Raw genomic sequence first — 25,207 nt, 5'->3', positions numbered from 1 at the left:
CACGGTGATGCCAGCACACTCACACGTGGACCACGCTGGTTCTCCGGACTTGTGACTCCTGCTGGGAGTCCCCCACTTGCCTCGTTCACTGACCGGGCCTTAAAAAGGCTCCTGGCCCACTAGTCTGTACCATGAGGCTGTGGTCTCCAAGTTTATAGGATAGCTCATCTCTCCTCAGGCAACAGCGCCTCTGAGTGTCCTTGGGGCTGGGCCACAGCAGCCACTAGGATTGTGGGATTCGGGAGGGCCTGACGGCATCCCTCCCGTGGCCAAGGGCTGCCAGCTGCAGCCTGCTGGGTCCCCAGCACAGCCATGCAGTCGCAGTCTCCCAGCTGCCCCCACACGACTACTGGAAGGTTAACACAAGGACACTGACTCCAGGCAACTCTGCAAGCCTCAGCTGCTGGGACCGGCACCCTCGGAAGCAGGAGTTTGGGACAGCAAGGCTCGCGGGGAGGCGGATCAGTGTCTTCCCCACCAAAGAAATCCAGGTAAACACAACTGGGTAGAGCCAAACAAGCGGCCAACGTGCACACACGTGCAGAGAATGCTGCTGCCCAAGGGTATCCTGCTCCCCAGCTTCACGTTAGGTCCCTCACTATGGGCACTGATGACTCGCTATCAGGCACTGGTGTCCGGCAATGTCCCTCACTATTGGGGTGGGTGACTGGCAGTGTTGCTCACGGTGTGTGTGGTGGGGGGAGGGTGGTGATTAATAGTGTCCCTCACTGGGGGGGGGGTTTGGTGACTGGTGGCATCTGTCAGTGTGGCGGGGTTGGTGACTGGCAGTGCCCCTCACCTGTGGCGGGGTTGGTGACTTGGCAGTTGTCGTGCACGTTGCTCCTCACAGGACAGGCAGCCGGTGTGGGCCAGGAAAAGGTATACTCGCAGTCTTCCACCGCACTGATGAACATGGGCCTGGAGTTCTACAAGCAAAGGACAGAGCACTGCCAACACGGCACAATTTCTACGACACGTCAGCTTACATCAAGTTAAGAGCTTCTCTGCAGCACCACGCTGAATTTTGGTCAGGTCTTTATGGACCGAGGGCAGACCGAGAAAAGCAAAGGGTCAAGATCTTCCTGGGATTGCACTGGGGCCTTCACACACGCAAGGTGAGACAGACTCAGAGCCAGAAATCCACTTGGAGGAACACGGAAATTCTCCTACAGCTACAGCTAGGGAAGGCAGGCAGGGGACAGGGTGAGGAAGCAGGCTCGAAGGCTCTGGTGAGTCAGGAAGGAGCACATAGCTGGTAACACTCTGAAACACAAAGGAACTAAATCCGTTACTACAGACTAAACCAAGAGCCCCAGCCAGAGAACTTATCATTTCCTCTACTCATCCTCCACTTGCACTGGCGAAGGCCCCTCTGTATTTCCCCAAGCCTCCTGTCCACAACAGAGCTGCTAAGACCAATGCAGAGGGTACACTCCTTTCCAGATAAACCTGTAGCAGCTTAGCCATGAGGCCACAGCCCACCCTGCAGCCCAGCCTCCTGGGCCACCCACCAGCAGAGCCCCTCACACACCACCCTCATGTCTCTTCCCACATGTCCATCAACTCCTTCTTCCTCTGCCACGAGCCTCAGCCAGTTACGGAGCTGAAAAGGTCCATCGGGGCCCAGGAGTCCAGTCCCCAGTGGCTCCCGTCTAGGCTAAGCCTCTGTACAGCTCCCCGAGGAGGAAGCCCCAGCTGCTGCTCCTGTCAGAGGGCAGACCCCAGAGCTCCTCCTGCCACTGCTGGCCAAACACAGCTGGAGCCAGTGGGCCCTCCATCCTAGAACACTGAGTGGGCTGGTCCGGCTTGACCTTATTCCAAAAATTAGCTACAACCCTAATTTTGAATAGCACGTGGGGCTTCACCTTCATCTCACATGTGGAGACGTTCCTGTGGGAAATAACAGTCTAGAGAAACCATTCAGTCCCACACCTGCTCAACTTCACACACAGCAACCCCTCAGAGAGAGGCATGGACCACGGAAACGAGCCCGGCCCCCATTTACCGCACCCCAGCCGTGCACCAGCAGTGATGCCCAGCCCCTCCGTCTTCTCTCTAAACTCAGGACGATTTGGCGAGATGGGAACAGCTCGTGTTACTCACGTGGAACAGTCCAGCATAGCTAAGTAAGCAAGCTAGGAAGCACAGAGCAGCCCTGAACCCAGTCTGTCTCACCTCCGGCTTCTCCCAAGCTGCATCCGTAAAGGCAAAGGGCACTGTCAAATAGCAGTTTGCTCTACAGCCATAGGGGGCCTTCCGGGGACCAAACTTCAAGGAGAATCCACTAATTCTGAGACTAGAACTCCAAGTCCGACACCCCAGGAGTCAGCAAAGAGAGGTAGGTGCCCACGAGCCACAGGGCTGAGGCAACACGGCCACCACCCGCTGTCCAGCAGGGTGTCCCAAGCACTGCACCCTCCACTCACACCCCAGGGGAAGTCAGGCCATCTCACGGGCCCTGGGATCCGTACGGGCCCAGAGCTGCCGCACTGGGGGCTCAGGAAACTGTGTCACTTACCACTTGACTCTCGCTACAGGTGAAGCGGATGGTGGTTGACTTCTTCCGAATCTGGTCTGGACACAGGTCGCCATCGACATATTTCAGGACGGTGGCACCATCTCTCCACTGTGGCCCCTCGCTCACCCTGCCAAGGTTCACAGGCTTGGAGCCACTCAGGAGACACGCGGCCGCTTCCGGAGGGCACGGCTCTGTGAAAGGAGACACAGTCGTTACCTTTGCTGATTTTCCAGTCTGCAATTTATCTGTAAGTAACGTCAGACGTGCGATACACTTGGTATCTGCTGCTTCTTCCACGTGAGATGACAAAGATGCCACAGGACTTCTCAGTTAAATGCTGTTTTACTTCAGACGGAAGGGGGTAGGCACGGGGTGTGGGGAGAATCCAAGATTTCACAGCCTGAATTATTTCTGAATCCCCAGTGTGTTGAAGCTAAAATACCTAGATAAGCCAACTGGACATTTCAAATGGCCCACATTCAAGGACCATCTTTATGAGTTACTGAGAACTCTGCTGATTTCCCAGTCCCTAAAACGTCTGTGCTATCTGCCCTGCATAAAAACCAGTCCCACCTCATGGATTAGGAACCACGCTGTCACTGATCTGCCTGACACAGAAAGTGAGGGGAAGCGGGCCACTACCTCAAGTGAAAAGGCTCACCCACCCACATCACTCTCAGTAAACACAGGCACACGCTCAAACTCTTTCACTCCCTGTGTCTCCTCCTACCCTGCTAAGAGTCACTTGCCACCATGATTCCCACCACCTGCCTCCAACTCATGCTCAAACAACATTACTATGTTCCCAGCAGAGCCTTCAACAAGGACTTCTTTTTTTTTTTTTTTTCCCCAACAAGGACTTCTGCTAGACCATCCCAGGGATCAGTTCTGAAACCCTTAAATAATTACATCCTCCTGCCACCTCGTGGCCAAAGCACCTTCACAGAACCCTGTTCTTGCTTGATCTGCCCCCAGTCTGACCACAAGCCATCTGCCCACCAGGAGTCATCTCTCACCGGAGCCAGCCTGGGGAGACAGAGACTTGCAAACGTTGATGAGGTAGTGCTCGGTGGCTCCTGTCCTTGTGACGGCTTCCCAGTTGTCACTGTACCTTGCCAGGGACGAGAGGTCGAAGGTGTTACCAGCCCCGTCTCTGGAGGGAAGAGAACACTGCGGTTAGGCTCACCGGGTACTGCGGGTGGACACCGAGCACTGGGAAGGCTCGATATTTGAGGTGCAGGCTGGGCCTGACATCCTGGGCCTCAGGTCCCACCCAGGCACAGAACTTCAGACTGAACCTCGCCGGCCACCTTGCGTCAGAATCAGAACCTGAGCTCAGGAAACTTCACGACTTGGCTCAGCAAAGTCTGTATTAATCCAAAGAAGGGCAGAGACGAAGCCTGCAAAGGAAGCACTCCCTGAGCTCAGGGCAAACAGCGTACGCCACAGAGCACTCCCAGCGGCAGCCACCTGCCGTCCAGCCCCAAGGCAACCGCGGTCACAGGAGTGCAGGTGCACTGGTGCGGACGGTCTGCTCGGGCTGAAGTTCACTACTGTACACACCCCACACACAACCGTTCCTCAGAGCCAACCCCACAGCAGGCGCGGTGTTAATGGGGAGCAAGACAAGCGTCTGTCCCCGGGGGCGCCAGGTCCAACTGGAGCAGAGGCGCAATCACAGACGCCACCCCATGAGGTCCCAGCAGGAAGAGGAGACCGGAAAGCACCCACTGGTTCAAAACATATGTGCTAAGCTGAGGGTGTTATATTGACCCAAAAAGATACAAATCACCCATCTTATGCAATTCACAGAAATTACCAGGAGAAACAGGATACAAGTTTTTTTAAGTATAGAGTATGTCAGAGGGCAATTAACGCCAAAGAGGAAAAAAGTCTGGGGCTGGGTGGTTGGGGGGAGGTTGAGATTTTAGATGGCGTGGTCAGAGAAAAACTTACCGAGCAGGTGACCTCACTGTATACATTTCTGTACTTCCGTGAATTTATTACAATGTGCATGTGTAAGCTTCCGTTCTAACTGATTATTCCATTTTTGACTTAATTCTTTTAAAAATGGAGCATAAAAAACATGATAGGAAAAGCTCTATGTACAAAAATATAAAAAAAGACTCTTTGTACACAAATCTCAGAAAACGGAAGACAGCCTCAAAGGGCAGTAAGAATGGCTAAGCCAATCAGGGCTATCCACTCAGAGGTCGTCCACACCCGCTAGAAATGAGAAATGAATTGGTTTCACAAGGAAACGCTCACGAGGCCATTTTGTTGGAAAAAGAAACATCTCAAAACAAATGACGATTCAATGTCACTAAATACAGATTCCCGAATGTGCGCTTTACCATACGTTACTGAAACTCAAAGAGTAATTACTTTACCCAAACGAAAGGAGAGAGCGCAACCAAACAGAAGAGGAAGGAAGGAAAACACGGAAGTGACTCTACTCTCCCCCAGGAGAATGAATGTGACACCCCCTGCGATCCCTTTCAGGTCATCACACAGCAGAAGAGGCAGCATGTCCCTTACCCGCTCAGAACCACAGACAAAACCTCCAGGGATGGGATACAACGTGCCTATTTTGTGACAGTTCCAAAGACAACTCTTGTTGGGAGTCATACACCGTAAAGCCCTCTCTCTTACCTCAAGAACACCCAAAACCACCCAATTCCAGGAACCACAGGTGACCTGAGACCAAAAGAGCCACCGACCGCCCCCGAAAACCTACGTCTGGGGGCCGCATCTCCCACACCACCCAGCCCCTCATCCTCTCCACACCTTCTTCGCTGTTGTGCCCCCAGACACAAGCAGCGTGCGAGGGTGGAGTGGAGGCCAGGTGATGTCCTGGTCACTCCGCTGCACTTACACCTGGGAATCACGCGAGGTTTTCTGTCCCAACTGCAATCGCCTCCCGGTGTGGTTCTTAACCCAAAATAATCCCTGACCCGAAGCTGTGAAGGATTTGGAAGTTCACCTAGTCCCAGTGCTCATCTGACTAGGAAGGGACGAAGGCTTAGAGAAACCACCTAAGCTAACCTCCCGTCCCCCAAACACCAAAGCTGGCCCAAGTTCCTCCGACGTGAGGAAGAGTCAACAGACGCGTCCACTCACTTGAAGGAGCACTCGGTCAGGTCGAAAGGCGCACAGGCGTACTGCGTCCGCCACTCGAACAGGTAGGAGCAGTCTGAAGTCTCCCTGAGAAACACCGGCTGGAAGGGGAGAGACGCGTCAGAGGGGGCGCTCCAGCTCGCTCCTCACACTTCGGATCTCGGGAGCGAACACGGGAAAGGGTGGTCACGAAGGGCCACACAAGCTGACCAGGGTTCCCGACGCACCTTCTGTAACTGAGGCATCTAAACTCAACCAGCCGGGGGAGTCTGAAACTCCAGAGCGGACGGAGGGCCGGGAGCGTGGGGAAGCCGTACCTGGCCAGGCGGCCGCCCCGCAGCTGGGAGTCCACTCACCCTCTGGGTGCTCCGGTCACAGTAGAAGAAGATGGTTGTGGAGCGCTGGTACACCTTATGGCAAGTGTCCCCCCCCGTGTAGTTCATCTTCAACAAGCCATTCTCATACGTCAGCTTCTGAGTGAGGAGACCTGCTCAGAGAGAACGGGATCAAAACCAGGACTGGCGCCACCATGCCTGCCCTAGCAGACCCATCACATCCCCTGAGCAAAGGGCTAGAAGAACGGGCACGCCTGGCCCCGGGTGCTGGAACCTACTCTCGGCCGCGCTGTACCGCAGGCCTCCTCTCGCCCCAGGTTACCACGTTACAGACTCATGGTGGGAACAACGAGCGGCAGCCACTCCCCAGCCTCGTCACCTGAGAGGTGGCCCCTACGAGTTCCCCCACACACTTGTCACACCAGCTACTTCTTTTTCAAAGTTCTTAAACTTAGGGGCACCCAGGTGGCTCAGTTAAGCGTCCGACTCCTGGTTTCGGCTCAGGTCGTGATCTCAGGGCCGCGGGATCGAACCCGTGTTCAAGGAGGAGTCTGCCTGAGCTCCTCTCCCTTTGCCTCTGCCCCTCCCCCCACCTTGTGCCCACGAGCTCTCTCACGCTTTCTACAATACAATCTTTAAACGTTCTTAAACACAGCTTCGCCCAGCTGCTGAGGCAGCACGGTGAACAACAGCCTGCGCTGTAAGTTCCGAGCCAAACCCCGTCCTAGATGCCTCCCCTCTGACTCAACTCTAGAAAGTACTACCTCAGAACACCCACCACTGGCTACTTCAGCCTGCCCCGAGTTAAAATAAAGCATCAGCAGCTGAATTGCTAAGAACAAATAGATAAGATGCTCTAACATCATCTGCCAGTACACGTTCTGCTTAAGAAAATCAAATGACATCAGAAGCACCATTAATATTTCACCAGAACGTAGCTTTCTTCCGACTCTAGAAAGAGGCCCCCCTGCAGCATAACACCTTAATACGTAATTCCTCTCTTGCACAAGAGCAGAAAAAAACGCACGGTACCTGCCACTTTCTGAAATCCCTCGGGTCCCCGCTTCTCCTGACACGATGAGATCACCTTGGACTTGTCGCTAGTGGAGCAGACCTTTGAGGACAGCGTGCCACAGACGCGGAAGTAATAGGTGTACTCGCCCGCGCTCACAATGGTGTCGTTGACAGCCAGCGGCTTCAGGTCGTACAAGTTGCCGTGCCTCGGGTCCTTCACCTCACAGTTGTCTCCTTCAAGAACACACAGAAATGAAGGGCAACCGTGATCCCACTGACACTCACAATGTCGGGCAAAAAACGTCTTCCAATGTTTAATCAGGTGATTACTGTCTTAAAATAAGCATTAAATGCCATTTCCACGTTTTCTCACTGTGCTTGTACACACAGTACAAACTGCCTATCAGACAGCCTTCCAGAAACGCCAAGGTCACAGGGTAAAGATCCACTCAACCAATCAAAGCCCCAAGTTAAGATTCCTAAACGCAGGAAGGCAATAACCCACCATCACTCCAGGCAGGTGAGGAGGAGGTCACTGGCAAAGTCAGCCAAGCACCAGAGTCAAAACCCACGGGTAGGAAACGATCCCTCCGCTACGTAGCATCTCAGGACCATGCACATGGCCAACGCGACGGGGTTTTGCGCCTAGGATGCTGTCTGGAGTCTCTGCTACTTCAGCCGTTTACAACTATTGGGGGGCTGGGCCCCAGGTCTTACCTTCCACTCTGATGACGGGACAGGCTTCCACCGTTCTCCAGACAAACACATACTCACAATCATCCAGAAGCTGAAATGTTGGGGATCCCTATAATAGAAACCAACAACTTACGTTTTTATGTTTTAAAGTCAGTCAGAAAGATAGCCACAATTAACATCCAACTTTCAATCTCCACGAGGAAAAACACAGAGCACTCATTAAACACGCAGGACATGGAGAAGAATCTAGCCAAATGCTACTGAAGGCCTAAAACCCAGGAAAGCAGGGGCAGCTCTGAACTCAGAGAGAAGACGGAGAGAAGGGAGGCGCCAACAGGCAGGCGCTGGCATTCATCCGCTCACGCACCGAGGTCTGAGCGCACTCGAGCGTGATCCTGGTGGAGAAGCGCTGGTTCCCGCACTTGTCACCATTGACGTAGACGATACTCAGGGACCCATTCGCCGCAGCCTGAGGGCTGATCTGCACCACGCCCAGGTTCCAGCTGTTGTCTTCTGACACCAGGCAGGACCCCACCGCGCTGCCTGCAAGAGCCGGGAGCTCGTCTGGGGCAGGGGACGGGAGGAGGGCAGATGGAACTCAAGTCAGATGCTCTCAACTCACCGTGGCATCCAGGAATATAAGGGAGAGGGTTGCAAACACTCAAATAGAAAGTTCTCTTTCTTCCATCAGCCGAGGTGTCCACAGCAGTCCAGGGCTTCCTGACTCTGCTTAAGCCACTCAGGTCATACTCATTCCCAGCATCGTCTGAAATACACAGAAACACAGGCTAGCCCTGCTTTCTCGTTGACCAAAGACTCCTGACTGCAGACCCCTCATGCACGAAATTGACACCGGTTGCTAAGGACTCAGGAGAGCCACAGGAAGCCCAGAGTCTTCCTACAGACACATACACTCACTCTGCGCCTCTAAGCTGCCCTTCGCAAGGGGAACCACTGACAGGAGGTACAGAGCCCGAGGCCTCCTGGGGACCCTGTTGGGCATCCGGGGTGCACCTTACACAGCTTCACAGCCTTTCTTTTAGGTCCTCCAATAAGATCTGATAATATTTCTTTCCCCTGAGTTTTCTTCTGTTCTTAAGCAGCTTCTGATCCCAAAATATAGATTAAAACCCTTAGTCCAGATTCTCTTCAAGAGAAACATCTCAAGCGTAAGGATCAAAGAGGCACAGAACACAAACACGCCACACACGACCACACGCTTACACGTGCGTGTAGACAGACTCACACACACACGCATGCCCTCGACCAGCCTCCTAAGCCGGGTCCTCTCAGTCTTACCTGTGACCTGGCAATCCACAGGAGAAGGGACGCAGGCCAGTGCAGTCTCAAACTCAAAGAAAGTGTTTCGGATCCCCCGGCCAGAGTCAATGTCCTGATGCAGGAATGTGGAGTTCCCTGGGTAAACATCATCGTTGCAAACGAAGCGGATGATAAAGGTATCAGCGGTCCCTGGGGAACGAAGAGGCCAGACTTTAAGAAACAGAGCAGCCATCACGATTCATCCCAGAGCAGCAGCAGCCACTGGGAACAAACCTCACAGCCCCCCTTTAAAATGACGACACCACCATGCTGGTCTGACATGAACTGCTGAGTAGCCACTCTCACTGCAACAGTGATCCACACAACCACGGGCTCATGGGGTGAACAAAACGTCCTCTGTCCTGATATTCCAGAAAACAGGGAACCGCAGCAATGAGCGGATGTCATCGATTCCCAGACGATAATGAGTTCCTAGTACACAGGAGTGAACGAAAGACATGTTTCCGAACACGGAATACTGGGGAGGTTGTGGGGGGGGGCACTGAAGGGCTCCTGCGGCCAGGGTGGCAGCAGGCCACGGAAGGAGCCGCAGCAGTCCACGGGGACGGCAGGTGATGCCATCACCCCCACTCGGTCCGGGAGGGAACTGGAGCAAAGAGGTTTAGTAGAAGCCAGAGATCGCAAAGCTTTACGTCCAAGAACCACCTGAGGGACTGGCTGTGGGGAGGCTGGGGATGGGGCAGGAGGAAGGAGAGCCAACAGCACAACCCCGCTCGTGAAAGGGCCGCTCGTCGGGGCCTGGCACAGCACACAGGTCGATTTGGGAGTGTGGGGCCACGGCCCAGAGGCAGGAGGTGGGGGGCAGGACAGCAGGTGGCTCTCGGTACATGCCCAGAAGGTTCCCAGTCACGAAGACCCCGGGACACCCAAGAGGTGCACCACAAATGGTCCAGAGCTCACCTGTGGCGGGGGAAAGTGGCCCTTTGTAGGTCAGGGTTATAAAGCCCTCCGTGGACAGCTGCAGGCTTTTCTCCAGTCCAACCGGCCTTTCTGGCTTCAGATTCTTGAGACCCTCTGTCTCAGTCTCCGCCTCACAGCCAGAGGCTGGTTTTCCATCGAAGGTCCCGCACACGGGCATCGTACCACACACGTTAAACTGGGGGCCAGACAGCGAGAACCACACACGTTAACTCGGGCCACGTAATTCACCACCAAGAGCCCCTGCAACTCAAACGCCATCCCGTGACCCAGACGGTGCTCAAGTCGCCAACCACACGCTCGGGCCGCTAAGCCCTGAAGCTTGCACGAAAGGCAACATCTGAAATCCAGTGACAGTGCCCGTGAGCTGCTTCAGAGGAACGCACAGCGCGTTTACGGACATGGCGCCACGTCCATGATGGCAAGAGGCTCGTCGCAGGGGACAGAATGTGGACAGCGCGTTGTCCAGACAGCGAGGCAGGACACGTTCTGTGGCAGGAAGACACAGGGCGGCTCCTCTGCTTCCACTAAGCGCTCACGGACAGCATGTCCACCATCGAGGTCACACGCTGAAAGCACTTTTCTTAAAAACTGAAGCCCCCTACTCCGGAAATGGCCAGTTAGGGGCTCAGCCACCGGGTGGGCTCGGGGACAAAATGCTGGGGTGGGTTCCCTTTCCTTCTTTCAAGGTCTTGTCTGTGAATGAGCAACAGGGCTGAGAGAAGCCCGGGCCTGCCCTGCTGAGCCGTGGGCACTGGCTTCTGGCTGCCTTCACCTGCAGCCCCTCCGACTGAGGGTGCAGGCCCCGGGCAGATGTCTCCCTCAGCAGCTTCAGCAGCGAGGGAGGGCCCCAGGGGGACCTGGGGGCGGCGGAGCCCAGCAGGCCCAGGGGACGAGGGCACAAAGCCGGGGAGCCGGCTGGAAGGCCGTGTTGACCTAAGTAGATGGCAGCAGGCTGTGCTGTCGCCCAGGAACCTCAACACACCTGCCACCTCCTGACGCCCCTGCCAGCAGCCACAGGCAGAGCCTGGCTGGCCTGCTTCTAGCACATTCTTTATGAGGCAGAGTACCTTCCAGCACGTCCTCTACATGGGTCAACAACGTTCTTGTCTGCCTGCCTGCCTCTCACTCTCACATGTGGGCACGTGCGCCCTCACCTGCTGTAAACCGAACTACCTGAAGGATTTGGGAGTTGGGGGTAGGTGGAGGACCTGCCAAAGAACTGCTGAGGGCAACGCTGTGCAGCGCTCTGCGGGGCAGCCAAACAAGCTGTAAGCTCTCCTGCGTGAGGTGTACCCACACCTCGGTATCACATCTACAAAAAACGTTCTTATCCCAACTTCGTGTTTTCGAAGATTATTCTCTCATTCCACCAGGCCTATCAATGAAAGAAGTGCTGTCAGAAGATTCTAGAACATAGCACCTGGGTCATCTCTCTTTTCTAGGATCAGGTAACTACCATTCCTCTTGACTGGTGGTTCTCAGACTCCAGGGGGCATCGGAATCACCTGGGGGATGGTTAAAACAAACGGATGGGGGCACCTGGGTGGCTCAGTGGGTTAAGCCTCTGCCTTCAGCTCAGGTCATGATCTCAGGGTCCTGGGATCGAGTCCCGCATCGGGCTCTCTGCTCAGCGGGGAGCCTACTTCCCTCTCTCTCTCTCTCTCTCTCTCTCTCTGCCTGCCTCTCTGTCTACTTGTGATCTCTCTCTGTCAAATCAATAAATAAAATCTTTAAAAAAAAAAATTAAAAAAAAAAAACGGATGGACCCACCGCACAAAAATCTGTATTTCTAACAAATTCCAGGTGACTCTGACACTGCTGGCCCAAAACCACGGCTCCAGACACACAGCAACAGATCAGGAATAATTTATTTTTGGAAAAATGGCACCTTCACATCAGCACTACAGCAGGATGGGACTGAGTTTTTCCTCCCTTTCCCCTTGAATTTGGATTTTTCGCCTCCTCCTGGGTGAGAGCTGCCATCGCTGTGCCATTCCTAAAGACACCGGCCACCAGCCACACCAGCTGCGGGTGACTTCAGTGCATACTGCCTTGTTTCAAAGCAAACTGGAAATTCATCACATAACTCTTACCACAAAAGTCTTCCCGATTCCCGGGACCACGTATCCTTGGGAAGTGTTCAGCGGGTTAAGATCGAACACAAAGCCACTGTTCGGGTCCCTTATGGAACAGGCCTGCAGGAGCAAGGGGGGAAAGAGACACAGGAACTCAGACAACACAGCGTACCTACAAAGCCTGCGCGCACGGACCTCACAGAACACAGGCTTCTCACTGACCTCAAACCCCCAGCAGACAGCGAGCATGATTGATTAAGAACAAAAACAAGCAAAAAATCTTAAAGTTGGTTTAAGTGTTCTGTTTTCCACCTCACTTATTCACTTAAAGGCAATGGTGATGGGAGGCACGACAAGGTACCTCACATCCCTTCTCTTCTAAGAGACGTCGTAAGCCTTCCCCTCCCCCTTGTCTGTTTCCTGCGCAGTCAACCAGATGCGGGGAAAGGAGCGGCAGCCCCAGCCGCGGTACGTATGGCCGAGGACAGAGTGCGGCACCCTGCCCTCCCCGCCCTCCGCAGACTCCACCAGCCCACGACCCTGGCTGGGAACAGCCGTTCAGGTGAGCCTGGGTTCTGCTGCTAAAGCAGAGATTTTGAAGGTGGAGGGAGAGAAAGAAGTCCCACCACGGAGAAAACAGCCAGGGCTGTGGGAACCACAAGTCTCCCTTCGGAGTCACAGAGCACATCCCAGCGCAGCCGGCTGCCAGGCCCCGCAGGAGGGCACGAGCACAGGCCACGCCCAAGAGCAGGATACGCCAGGATGGCAACAAACACACAGAAGAAATGGCAGTAACGGGGCTGGGGTTGGAGTTTTAGAACGTCGAGCATCACACCAAAACAGATGGGCCAGGTCCTGTAGATGACGGGGCACTGGTACGTGTGAGATCTTAAAGCGATGTGCTCACCACTCACTCCTCGGCGGCAGCGGCGAACCCCTCAGAGCCCGCAGGGGATGCCACCGCAACACAAACGGGACAAGGGAATGGACCAGAGGGCAGGAGTCTGCAGTCAGCAGGGAGTAAGGCTGAGGGTCTGGTTCCTAGCCCAGCATCTGCGAGCCAGGGTGGGGGAGAGCCACGCAACAGGACTCCCAGAGGTCTGCTGTCAACACGCAGGAAACGGGGGCACCACTAACAGATCTGGAAGCACGAGGAAAGGGGCAAGTGCAGAGCCGGGACACCCAGTTGGGAAGGTTCAGAGCCGGCTCACCGAGACACTCCACGACTGCACCCGTACCTGGTCTGTGTCCGTCGTTATTTGGATAGGACAGGCGGCCTCTGTGTTCCACAGGAAACTGACCACACACTCCCAACTGAGGGAAAATATGGGGTGAGGATTCTGAAAGAGTAAACCCAGGGGACAGTCAGCACAACAGAACAGCCCAATCTCCCCAAGACAGCAGCAGCCTCATATATGAAACCAGCCAGACCCTACTGAACGTTTAACTGTGTGTCCGTGATCGGCCAGCCGCCTGTGTGCACTAGCTAGTTACGATGGAATGTCCTCATTATTCCTGCTAAAAAGATGGTACCCCTCAGGCTTGGATGTCACGAAATTCACCTGAGGTCACGGGGCAGTAAACGGCACAACCGAGGTCCAAGTCTTGCGTTTAAGCCCATGCTTCTGAGAAACGCTCTACGCTAAGAAAACGCAACGCGAGAAGCCAGGCACAGAGAGTTCACCTACATAAGCCGAAAACTGAGGAGAAGTGACCTGGGGGGGTCAGAGGCCAGCGCAGGGGCAGAGAAGTGACTGGAAGGGGCGCCCATGCTCCATGCAGCTGCTCCCAGCTCAGTGTGAGCGTGCTCCCAGCTGTCCGTGTCACGTACACTCTGTGCACTTTTCTGGGGTTGTTGGATAGAGAAGTTCCCCTAACATGCGCGGGACCACGTTCTGCAGCAACAGCAGCTCACGCCGAGACAGTTTATCACGCCACTGGGAGTTCTGTTAGCATTTCTCAACAGAGCCTCCCCATGACCCTGGGAACTCGGTTCTGTCATCACCCACCATGTGTACACAAACGAGAACACAGGGGCCCAGGGAGTCAGGACACCCGCCCAGGCTCGCAGGAGAAGGACATGGCGGCCGCCTGATGGGGAGCCCACACCTTGCCCACTGAGCACCCTCGGACCTGGAAGTCCCCCACCTTCTTGGCCTCGACACCCGTCCCAGTAAAACAGAAGCACATCAGTCCCTACTGCCCCACAGTGTGTTTGTGAAAAGGAACTGCTTTAGCGTGAACGTTCTCAAAGTCCCGTGGCTTGCGGAACCCTGCAGACGTGACCCCTGCTCATGGTCTCTGGCTGCATGGGGCATGGCCAGCCCCACACAGGCCCTCAGAGATACAGTGACTATGCGCGGCCACTCTGAAAACACAAAACAGTCCACATAAGGTGTCACAGGAAAGCTGGACAACTGAGGACCCCGGAAAACCACCTGGAACAGTCCAGTATGTCCACGGCAACGAGAAACCACAGTGGGAAGGGGGAGGCAGGCGAGGCTCTAAGGAGGGGTCACAGACATGCCCAGAGGATGGCAAGGGCTGGGCAGGGCAGCTGGGAACCCTTCCTGAGGCTGAGGAAGAAAGCAGCAAACCCAACCCCAGGCTAATCACGGAATGCGTTTACTGCTCGGTCATGGAGCACCTCTCTTGCACAACACCGGCCCACACTCACCCAGCTAATAACTTCATCCCCTTATCAGAGACCCCTTCTTGACCTCTAAAGAAATCATCTCCTGGAAAAAATCGTGTGTTTGCAAATGACACAGAGACCTCAGGATCTGCAAGGCAGCCGGAATGTGGGGGACAAAGTCCACGGGACCGCCGGCACTGGATACACTGTGCTCTTCCTTCGATGAAGCCAGAGGACTCAGCACACGTACCTGACCCTTTTAAATAACTTATTTGATAATTAATGTGAATTCCACTATCTACACTCTGCATTCATCTAAGAGTCTGGCAATTATTCAAAAAACACATGACCCAGATATAAATGTGAAACTCCAGGTTAAAAAGCGACTGGGTTTGTGACAGCCAAGTTCTGAGCATGAGAGCCAGGGATGGGGCATAACACCATGAACGTATTTCATGCCATTGTATTGAACGCCTAAAAAAGGCTTAAATGGTACATTTTATGTTATATATACATTTACTGACTTTTTTTTTTTTTTTTTTAAGGAAAACGATTGGGACCATACAATGACCCCCAGAGCAGTTTTATTTGTGGAATTTTTTCTTCTGTTCTTCCCTGGCTGAGGAAATCAGGGACAGAAGCAATCTCTGTAACTTTCTCTATTTCCTGGCCTTCATTTTTTATCCTTGATTTGCCCACAAATTACACACATAACCCTCACTGTTCATCTGTGGCCCTGAGCGGCACTGACCCCAGCTTCCTTGCCTATGAATGTCCCTAAGACCTGTTCTGCCGTCAGGATTCCCCCATCACCAGCTGAAAAGAACTAAGGGACAGGATAGCGTCCACACAAAACCCTGAGAGGAACCACCATCCCAGACCCCTTCATCTCCAGAAGACACACATCGACTGGCACTCCGCCACAGAAGACCCTGAAGGAAGCAAGGTCACAGGCCACGCGCGCCTTACCAGGCTGCCCCTGGAACAGACGAGATGGATCCTGGTGGTGTAGGTGGTCAGCCTCCCATCGCTGGTGGTGCACGCCGAGCCGTTCACGTACTCTATGAGGAGGCTGCCGCTGTCCTCCACCATAGGGCCTGCCTTTGCGACCCCCAAGTTACTAATGGATGCTACCTCAGAAAAGGAGCCCTGCAAACAAACAGTTCTATTAGGTTTTCCCTCTGCAGAGAAAACAAGGCTTCTTCCTGACTGCTACATCTGATTCTTGTTATTCACTGCACTTGTGATCTGTGAAGTGGCCACAAACATCGCCCCGTCACTCCCAGGGAAACACGTACCTATACAGACACCATCCCACAGAGATGATGATCTTAAATCCTGAGAACTCCTGCTGGCACATTCTATTTTATTTTATGAAAATAAACTTGGTGAGTGATGGGTCTGAGGCCGTGCCAACAGGCATCCAAGGTGGGCCTCAGGCCCTGCCCCCAGACCCCACACAGCCCCTCATGTCCCCTTCCACGGTCGTCGATCGGACAGGCCTCGAGAAGGAAGAGCTTCGCCTGGCCCCGCCTCCGCTGGGAATGAACTCTGGGGCCACTCCACACACATCCACAAAGGACTGGGGCACTGCAGATTTTGATCTGGGGCCACAGGCCTGTGCTGGCAAGGCAGTGATTCACAAACACAGAACCCATGGACAACGAGGACGGACTGTACTCTGAGGCCATCGCTCCAACAGAGAGCGCACACACGGGTGTGCCCACACACACACGGGTGTGCCCACACACACACAGCGGGGAACGTCACTCCTGCCCACCAGGGTGCGCTCCAAGCTGCCACATGACAGGCACCAGGAAAAGTACGTTCCCGACGTACGACGCCCTATTTTCAAAGCAGCACACATACATCTTTATTTTAAGATTCCCTGAGCATGAAGAACACAGGCAAAGGGCCCAGAGCTGTGGCGGTCACTGTGCTGGATCGGGGAGGAGGCGCCCCAAGCAAGGGAGCACGCACAGCCCCGCCACAGCCACAGCAACGGTCCCGAGCATGCTCCCCTGCATGAGCGGAAGCAAGAGCCTCTGGAGCCAAAAAATGAAGCCATTCTTCACAGAAGGCTACGGACTGAAGGACACTCGTGAGCTCCATCAAGACCAGGCATCGGAACATCCTCCACCCCATGCCGTGATCGGAGGCCGCCAGCTCCAAGGCATTTCGTGATGTTCTAAATCTGAACGACGACTCGAGCGCGATCGCGTGTGGGGGGCGCTCCTCCAGCTCAGGGGGCTTTGTCCAGGGGCTGGGTCCACTCTAAAATACCCGCCTCCACCCGCCGAGTCACGTGCTCTGCAGGGAGGGCGAGACCCACCTGCTCATTCTTGTACCTCATCTGGCACACCGACGCGTACCGATCGCAGCCCGGCACCGGGTTCAGAGGGCGACACACGTTTATGTAGTATTTCCTCCACGAGCTGTGCTCGCCCGCGTTGTCCATGGCGTACCAGTTTCCTCCACGACCGCCCTCGGATTTCGCGAGACTAAAATGTGAAGGCAAAATGCATGCTTCTGATGCTAACAGATCCCAGTCCGACTAGTCGTTTCTAAGAGGTTACGGACAGACAGGACGAAACTGCCCTACCCGTGAAACCACGGAATGCAGCTCACTGTGACTCACAACACCCATGACTAGCTCGACCTTCACTGAACTCGCACGCAGCGGACCCTGCACCGGCCCCCTCCCCCCACACCTCTGTACTGACAGTCTGTGTTGTAAATGATGCCGCTGGAGACAGACTTTGCTATGACAAAGAGCAGTGAACGTCACAAAGGCGACCAGACCGTTGTTAGAATTCCTTCTGCTTAAAACTCCCCATCTTGGCCCTGCACCCCCAGAACTTACTTGACTCCCCATTATCCACCCAGTTATGAGCTCACCAGCCAAGCCTAAGCCAACCTGGACCCAGGCCGGGGCCCAGGCCAAGGGCGGGATGGCCCTGGCCTCACCTGGAGAGATCATACTGCTCCATCGTGGAGGGGTCAGTCACCACGCACTCCAGGGGCTCCACTGGGCAGGCGTAACTGGTGTACCACCGGAAGTTGTAGGTGGAGTTATCTTCCTCCTGATCACGTGACAAGGAGAGAAACGGGACATATGGCAAAGAAAAAGCAAAACATTAACACAAAGTCAGCATTTAAGAAATGGCGGGCACTTTCCGTAAGTAAGAACCACAGGAAAGAAAGTCTACTTTGCCCATCTACACCTGTCTTATTACAAATGACAATGTCCCAGTAATAAATTAGGACTCAGCTGAGTAGCATCAGCATGATTTCTGATGCAAGTTTCGTACACAAAATCAACAGGGTTGTGGGTAACCACCGAGGTGTACAGCCCAAAGAATAACCAGCTTGGATGAATGGTGCCTACGTACCCTGGCAAATCTAAAAAGATTAATTAAAATCATAGGAGATGTTGATTGGCCAAGAAACCAGACAAATAACAGCTCTGCTTCGAAATAAAGGGCCCATGACAGGGTCCTGTGTCTCAGGGAGCCAGACACATTGATGGATTCTCCCCAGGAAAGACCACAGCTCACGCCTCACCTGTGGTTAGAACCTCATTTCATTCCAGAGAAGTCACCAGCCCTGTTCCACCCACTGTTGTCTTGCCCCGTGCCTTTACGAGACCAGGGTTCTCTCCCTCCTGGCTCTCCTCGGTGATGGAAGCCCACGCGTGCTCACGCCGCACAGCTCCTACCTGATACTCAGGTACACCGACTCCGGCCTCTCGGTCACAGAGGAAGGTGATCAGTGTGGCTCTTGGTGTGTGCTTTTCATTATTATAGGGCGTGCCATCTTTGTAGTTCAACTTGATCATGCCATCGTAGTAGGACAGTTTAGCATTGCTCAGTCCCAAGTTCCAAGCCTTATTACCACTAAAACAAGCAAACAAGCATCTCTTAGGAAGGACAGCAGGGCCAGAGGGGCTGTCATGCTGTGACCTGGAGCAAGGCCACTGCAGTGCAGGGGTGGGGGGCACAGGGGTAATGTCCGTGACCCTGGGCTACAGATCACCGGGGTCTGGGGTGGGGCCAAAGGGCAGCCTCACCCCACACCAGGACCCAAGGCCACACTCAGCATATCTGGTTTAAGGTACAACCACCCCCACTGAGCTATTACCACACCGAACAGAGAAACATGTGCGTATCTAACAACCGAGACACGCAAGCTTTGCTGAAGTAAGGTATTATAAACTCCGAGTGTGCGTGTGGCCTGCTCCCTTTCCAGGAAATGGAGCTCCTGGCATCCTCTGCTTTTGAGGCCAGGGCTTCTTAGAGTTGAGCGCTCCCAGAAAAGCAATGATGTCTGTGGAGAACACACCTACTCCTGAATAAAACATCTGTCAGTATGAGATATCTAAGGAAAGCCCATAACTAAAAAGGAAGTTACTTGCATTTTTGCTACTTGACAGGCTCCGGAGCCTGGCGGACAGGAACTCAGAGACACCGCACCGCAAACATTTATGTAGAACTCATACTTGTCTGTGTCAACTTTATATGCACCATTTTTCTTTGTGAGAGGTGACAGATCGAAAGAAAACCCTAAGGAAGAGTGAAAACGATGCCATATGTAAGGTCATATGTAAGACCATAGTCAAGAAGGGTGGCCCCAGGCTCACGGCTTCAAAGACAGTCTTCCCAGGAACCGGCCATTGGCAGGGAGCCGCGAAATGGCCAAAGAGATGCTTTCCCCTCAGGCCACAGGAACTGCACTGGCGGACATCTCCCCTGGAGATGGATTTGCCCCCACCATGCCGGCTTTACTGCGTTAACCTAAAACCAGACTGAAGGCCCAAAACTGCCGATGAACAGCCAACAGTCCGTGTGAAGCTAGATGACCACAAAGCAGTGACCTTCTTGAAAAGTCAAAGGCGGGTTTCTAGGCCATTAATTCATGCAAAGAGGCTGTCCAAACACCATTCATTTCCTTGTGGTCCTCACATTCTGTATTCAATGCACACCGCCCTCTACCGTGCATCTAAGAGGTAGTAGCTTCCTCATTATCTCCACAGACACCAGAACTCTGGTGAAACAGTGTTAGTCTAATTCTCAAGTGGGGTAGCTCTTAAACTCTCACAGGAAATACTTAAGAAAAGAAAAAAAAACCTAAGCCGTTGGAGAGGGCACCCCACCAAGGTGGTGTGCGTGCACACACCTGCCTGGGAGTCAAAGACCGTGCAGTTCTCGCCCTCCGTCTTGGACAGCACGCAGGCAGCGGCTGTATGCCACTCGAACTCATAGAAGCAGCCATCGTCCTCGGAGGTTCTCAAGACTGGAGCACTTTCCAGATCACCTGTCAGTGAGGAAGACAAATGGATCACTAATCGGTCCTCAACTAAAAATAGTCCCACAAATACTGGGATTCCGCTGACATGAGGTTCTTATAGAGTAGTCAAACCTGTGGAGGCAAGAAAGAAGGGCAGTTGCCAGGGACGGGGGTGGGGAGCTCGTGTTCAGTGAGGACAGAGTGGGAAGATGAGAAAGTTCTGGAGGCAGACGGTGGCGATGGCGGCACGACGCCGGGAATGTGCTTCATGCCACTAACCCGGACACCCTAGGAAGGCCAAATGTTAAATTTCATGTTATGCGCATTTTACTACAGTTTCTTAAAAACAATAAATTTTGTGTTACATATATATTACCCACAATTCAAAAAACACTCAAAAACAAAAAAACAGTCCTAGCCCTTGACTGTCTCCCACAGCTGGGCACTTATCCAAAGAAAACATTTCAACAGGAGGCGGACAGGGGACCTGCAACAGCACAGTCGCCAGCCCTGGAAACACGCTATTAATCCAACAATAGGGAAAATGGTTAAAAATAGTAAGACCAAACCATTATCAACAAGGAAGTCCCTAAAAATTGTAACTATAACTGCAAAACACAGAAGAGTATTCACAAAATGCCATGTTTTGAGGAACATTGAAAAAAAAATTCCGAACATACACAGATTTTGACCCTGTAAAACAATGTAAACCTATAAATATAGATAAGTGAAGAAGAGCATTGTCTCTAAAGGGTGAGATCACAGACAACATTTTTCAAGCGCTTACGATTTTCCCCCTTTGGAGGAAGTAAAGCAGCCGCACAGCCGCGCGGTATCAATCCCAAGGAAGAGGAAGCCGCACTGAGACCCATAACTCATTTGGAAAATTGCAACATGACGCTCTCGACACCATATGGTTTCTCCATTTCTGGACTGGTCTTGGGTGGGGGCTGGGGGCTCAAATCCACAGACCGCCTCTGTAGGTTCTAGAACTGGAAATGTGTGGTACGAACCCTTTCTACCTCCCCCTCTCGGCAGCGGCCCATGAGAAACAGAAACGAAGGGCGCAGTCTCACCTGGGACAGAAGCCACCAGCACATGTCGCCTCTCCCCTTTCTCAAAAGGGCTCACCTGGTTTACAGATTAGTGTTATGTTAGTTGTTATCTTCTTGTGGCCACAGTCGCTACCGTCAGAATAGGAGAGCTGAAGGTTCCCGTTCTCTTTCATGGGAGAAGAAACGAACTTGCCTAGACTTTTAAATCCATCCTTATCTGGAAGAAAGGGAAAACGGAAGACATACTTATAAATGACGATGTAAAAAAAGAGGTAGAAACGCGTCAGCCAGGACCCAGCGGGGTGCTGTGACCTCTCCCCAGCCCACCCAGTCTGGCCCCGTGGTCGGTGGGTTTTTCTCAAGGCACAGGTTTGGCCAGGTCGTGGCAGCCACACTGAGGACACCAAGGCCACCTCTAGGCCCCCTGGGACAGAGCAGTAATGATAAACAACATCTTGCTCCGTGGGCACGAGAGACAGACAGCAAGCACGCATGTCACACCATCCCAGAAAGTAACACCGTTCCCCAACCTCCAGGGCCTTGCTCCCCTGAAAACACAGGTCTTTTGAAAGCACAGCCAAGAGGCTAGAGTTTGTCCGGGGACCAAAGCAGAAACTAACTGAACCTGTCCAGCAAGCCAGGCAGGTGACTACTTCATTCTTGAGTCAGTTGACTTTTATAAATGAAGCCCTGAAACTCTGTCCCCAGTCCTGCTTACACAGAGGCATGGGCGTGCCTGGACCAACCTCGGGAGACACATCAGCAATTCGGAATACCAGGGTAGTTCCCCAAACCCAACCTGGGTTCACAGATCTTTATCTAATGTTTGTAACAGATTCTGATTACCCCCGCCCCCCGGGGCCTCTCATTTTCCCGGTGAGTCTTAAGTGGCAGACAACTCTCGTGCAAAACATCTGTATCAAACCAGACAGCCTCTGCAGGAAAACCACGGGACCGACAGAATTACAGCAGAAGGAACCCAAGGGGCACAAGTACTCTTCTATGGAGAGTATGATGAGATGCCACTTGTCCAAAGCCATAACTTAACAGTCACGGGCAGTAAAGCTGTTAAAAACTCAAAATCAGTTTCATACAAGTACTGGCAATGTTATTCTCCAAGTTACAAAGGCAAAAGATGACCAAGTAATTCCCAACCTGGCTCCTTCTGTCCCCAGTTACAGGGGCAGCTCACCTCGGATGGCTCTGGCCACTCCCTGGCAGCGGAGCACATAGTTTTTAGAGCACACTGAGCAGTTACCTACATGGGAGTCACTTTCCTCCCCATCCTGGATACGCGGAACCCAGACAGAGGAGACTGGCAGAAACTACAGGAGGATTCTCTAACTCGCTCCAAACCGGATGCAGCCGAGTTCTACGTGCCTTTGGGAAAACCACTACCGTGAGCCCCACTCTGAGCACAACTCACCGACAGAGCACACGGCTGCGTCTTCAGGGCAGCCTTTGGCCTGGCCTTCCTGCAGCACTCTGTGGCAGATATTAACGAAGAAGTGCTTCTTTTCTGTTTCCCCCTCGCTGCCATCCACAGCTTCCCAATTCTGTTCCACTTCTGTAATTTTAAAAGAAACAAAAATTCTTTTAGCCAAAGGCAATGATTATTTCTCTGTGAGTCACACCATAAATGGTGATTAAGCCAAAGGAAAAGGCCCAAAGCTCACCAAGCATGTAGTCCCTAAACCCCAGTACTCACGTTTCTGGATGCAGCAGACCAAAGGCACAGAAATTCACTGAGCTCCTCAGGCTTCTCTTCATGGAACAGAAACAAAGCACGCCCCAATACCTCCTCAGAAGAGTAGCCTTACCACGAGGGAGGGACAGAGAATCAATCAGCGAAACTCTCCCAAGCACCGAAGTGTGAAATCAGAAATGGGAAAGAACATCCAGATGGCAACCTGTGCCTTGCACCAGGCCGAGCACCACGCCTTCGGTCCCACGCCCTCCTCCGACCACCAGGAAGGTCAAAGACACCTGCCCTCACTTCCCCACCAGCGGACCGAGTGCAGGCCATGCTTTGTTTCAGGAAAATAACAAAACAGACTGGTCCCTGAGCTCAAACATCTTGTGATCCAGTCATATACGAACAGAATCAGAACCTCACAGAAGGTTGAGGGCGTGTGCGCGAGTGGAAAGAGCAGGACCCCGAATCAGAGATGTCCCACGAGCAGTGGCCAAAGGGATGAATTAGAAATGTGTGTGAAGGGCATACGGAGACTGAGGCTCTCCTTTTACAGACAGGATGCTGGGGTTCAGAAGGGAAAGGCCGCCACTCGTCAGGGTAACAGTTACTCTGAAGAGCCATGTGCCAATATCAACAACCTAGAAGAGCCCATAGGAGGCCACGCAAAGACAAACAGGGACAAGGCCAGGGGGAGTGGGTGAGCTGACAAGCTATAAGGCAGGAGGACTGTTTAAAGCTAGCAAGGAAGGAGTTCTGAGGCAACCTCAGCAGTCTGTGTGGATCCTAAGGAAACGTCCAGGTCCCTGGAGAGCCAAAGGGGGGCACACATCGGCTGCGTGAGCGCATGTGTCTCTGTATCGCTCACCGGCCCCTGTGCGTGTCTGTATGCGGTGGCGTTTAAACAACAGTGCCAGACAAAGGGCTCTCAAGGTACCACCCAGCTTAGTGAGACAAAGCTGAGGCCCGCAGGAGGCAGACAACTCACTGAGGACCAAGCACAACACCGTGTTCTCTTTCCACCGCACAAAGCCGAGCTCTTCACGAACACGTGTGACCAGCACTGAACCACAGCATCACTCCCAGCTGACCAGGTGCTGAGTGACTAACGCACAAAGTACGTTTGCTGCCAAGGTAGTTCACCAAACCTGAACATTTAGACCTCGTGTCTAGAACATTTAGGTCTCGTGTCAAAAAGCAGCTCTCTGACACTCCTTACAAGAGAGGAATCCCTCCTTCTACTATCCTACTGTCCAAACCAGATGAGGACTCAGAGCGCATGAGTCATCACTCCCACGGCATGGGTAACTCCGTGACTCTAGGCAAGCATTCTACCTCAGATATTATCTCCACAGATGCAATTTGCTTCTACTTACACCTAATCCCAGGGCTGCCGAAAGGGCAAAACTAAAAATGTCCCAACTAGATTCAGCTTCCCTGCTGGGAACCCCGATTCTTAGCACTCGGTCTCTCGACACATGCCTCCCCCCTGCCCCCCATGAAGTTCAAAGGCCTGGGGCAGGGGTCGCGCTCGCCAGGACCCGGTCTGGTGCCTGCCACATAGCCTATGCCCCCACGACACCTGCAGAGCAGACTACCTCCAGCTCGGCTGGTCTCTACCGTGAAGCTGGGTCTCAGGGACAGACCTCGTCACTCAGATGCAGCGAGGAACATGGCATCCAAGGGCTCTCAGCCCATTCTCCTTTCAGCCCCACAAGCATCAGAGGTTGCACAGGAAATGCAGACCCCACTTTAGAGACGGGAAAAGAGACAGTAAGACAAAGGGGGAAAGCATGGGGGTCAAAATAGAGAGTGACCCCAGCCACACTGGCCTTCACACCGACTGTCCGACCCTTGAAGCCCGACAGGCCAGGGGCGAGGGGGAAACACGGCCCACTTGAAGCAGGCTGCTGTAGGACTCTAAACTTCCACTGTTGATGGTTTGTTTGTTTAAATTTTTTTTATGTTATTTATTTATTTATTTATTTGACAGAGAGAGAGAGAGAGAGAGAGAGAGATCACAAGTAGGCAGACAGGCAGGCAGAGAGAGAGGAGGAAGCAGGCTCCCTGCTGAGCAGAGAACTCGATGCAGGGCTTGATCCCAGGACCCTGGGATCAGGGCCCGAGCCGAAGGCAGAAACCCAACCCACTGAGCCACCCAGGCGCCCCCCCCCCCGCCCCCCGGCTGTTGACTGTTTTTAACTGAGATGTAAGTGACATGGAACATGGTAGTCGTTTCAGGTGGACGACGTTGTGTCTCGATCTGTGTGCCCCCATGTTTAGTTACCATCCACACCACACACAGATACAAATGTGTGCATGTGTGTGTGTGAGGAGAACTTTCACGATCTCCTCTCTTAACAACAAGAATGTGTATCTAAAATAAAAAAGTTTCTAATCACAAAGTTCAAGGCCTGGGACTTGGCACTTCTTACTAAACTAGGATAAGATTAGCCAGGGCATCCCAATTAGAAGAGTCATGCCAACCTCAAACTCTGGTATATTACCTCCTAATTCAGCG

At 53.3% G+C, this 25,207-nt stretch overlaps 1 protein-coding gene across 1 annotated transcript in view; it reads right to left on the bottom strand.

The window, feature by feature from the left end:
* IGF2R (insulin like growth factor 2 receptor) overlaps positions 1 to 25,207 on the bottom strand; it is a 94,610-nt gene that overhangs the window by 21,211 nt on the left and 48,192 nt on the right. The window contains exons 12-32 of the mRNA XM_032837241.1: positions 22,420 to 22,560; positions 21,070 to 21,210; positions 19,828 to 19,965; positions 19,067 to 19,214; positions 18,371 to 18,548; positions 17,620 to 17,735; positions 16,985 to 17,153; positions 15,622 to 15,801; positions 13,256 to 13,357; positions 12,036 to 12,137; positions 9,922 to 10,117; positions 8,980 to 9,150; positions 8,303 to 8,446; positions 8,048 to 8,223; positions 7,702 to 7,789; positions 7,003 to 7,218; positions 5,992 to 6,122; positions 5,639 to 5,736; positions 3,535 to 3,671; positions 2,519 to 2,709; positions 800 to 926 (exon numbers count right to left, since the gene is read on the bottom strand). Coding sequence (XP_032693132.1) covers positions 800 to 926; positions 2,519 to 2,709; positions 3,535 to 3,671; positions 5,639 to 5,736; positions 5,992 to 6,122; positions 7,003 to 7,218; positions 7,702 to 7,789; positions 8,048 to 8,223; positions 8,303 to 8,446; positions 8,980 to 9,150; positions 9,922 to 10,117; positions 12,036 to 12,137; positions 13,256 to 13,357; positions 15,622 to 15,801; positions 16,985 to 17,153; positions 17,620 to 17,735; positions 18,371 to 18,548; positions 19,067 to 19,214; positions 19,828 to 19,965; positions 21,070 to 21,210; positions 22,420 to 22,560 — 3,090 coding nt within the window. The remainder of the gene's footprint in view (positions 1 to 799; positions 927 to 2,518; positions 2,710 to 3,534; positions 3,672 to 5,638; positions 5,737 to 5,991; positions 6,123 to 7,002; positions 7,219 to 7,701; positions 7,790 to 8,047; positions 8,224 to 8,302; positions 8,447 to 8,979; positions 9,151 to 9,921; positions 10,118 to 12,035; positions 12,138 to 13,255; positions 13,358 to 15,621; positions 15,802 to 16,984; positions 17,154 to 17,619; positions 17,736 to 18,370; positions 18,549 to 19,066; positions 19,215 to 19,827; positions 19,966 to 21,069; positions 21,211 to 22,419; positions 22,561 to 25,207) is intronic.

The sequence above is a fragment of the Lontra canadensis genome, unplaced genomic scaffold (assembly GCF_010015895.1).
Source record: "Lontra canadensis isolate GAN:19392208 unplaced genomic scaffold, GSC_riverotter_1.0 scaffold97, whole genome shotgun sequence".
Classification (NCBI taxonomy): Eukaryota; Metazoa; Chordata; class Mammalia; order Carnivora; family Mustelidae; genus Lontra; species Lontra canadensis.
This window is presented reverse-complemented; position numbering and strand designations above follow the sequence as displayed.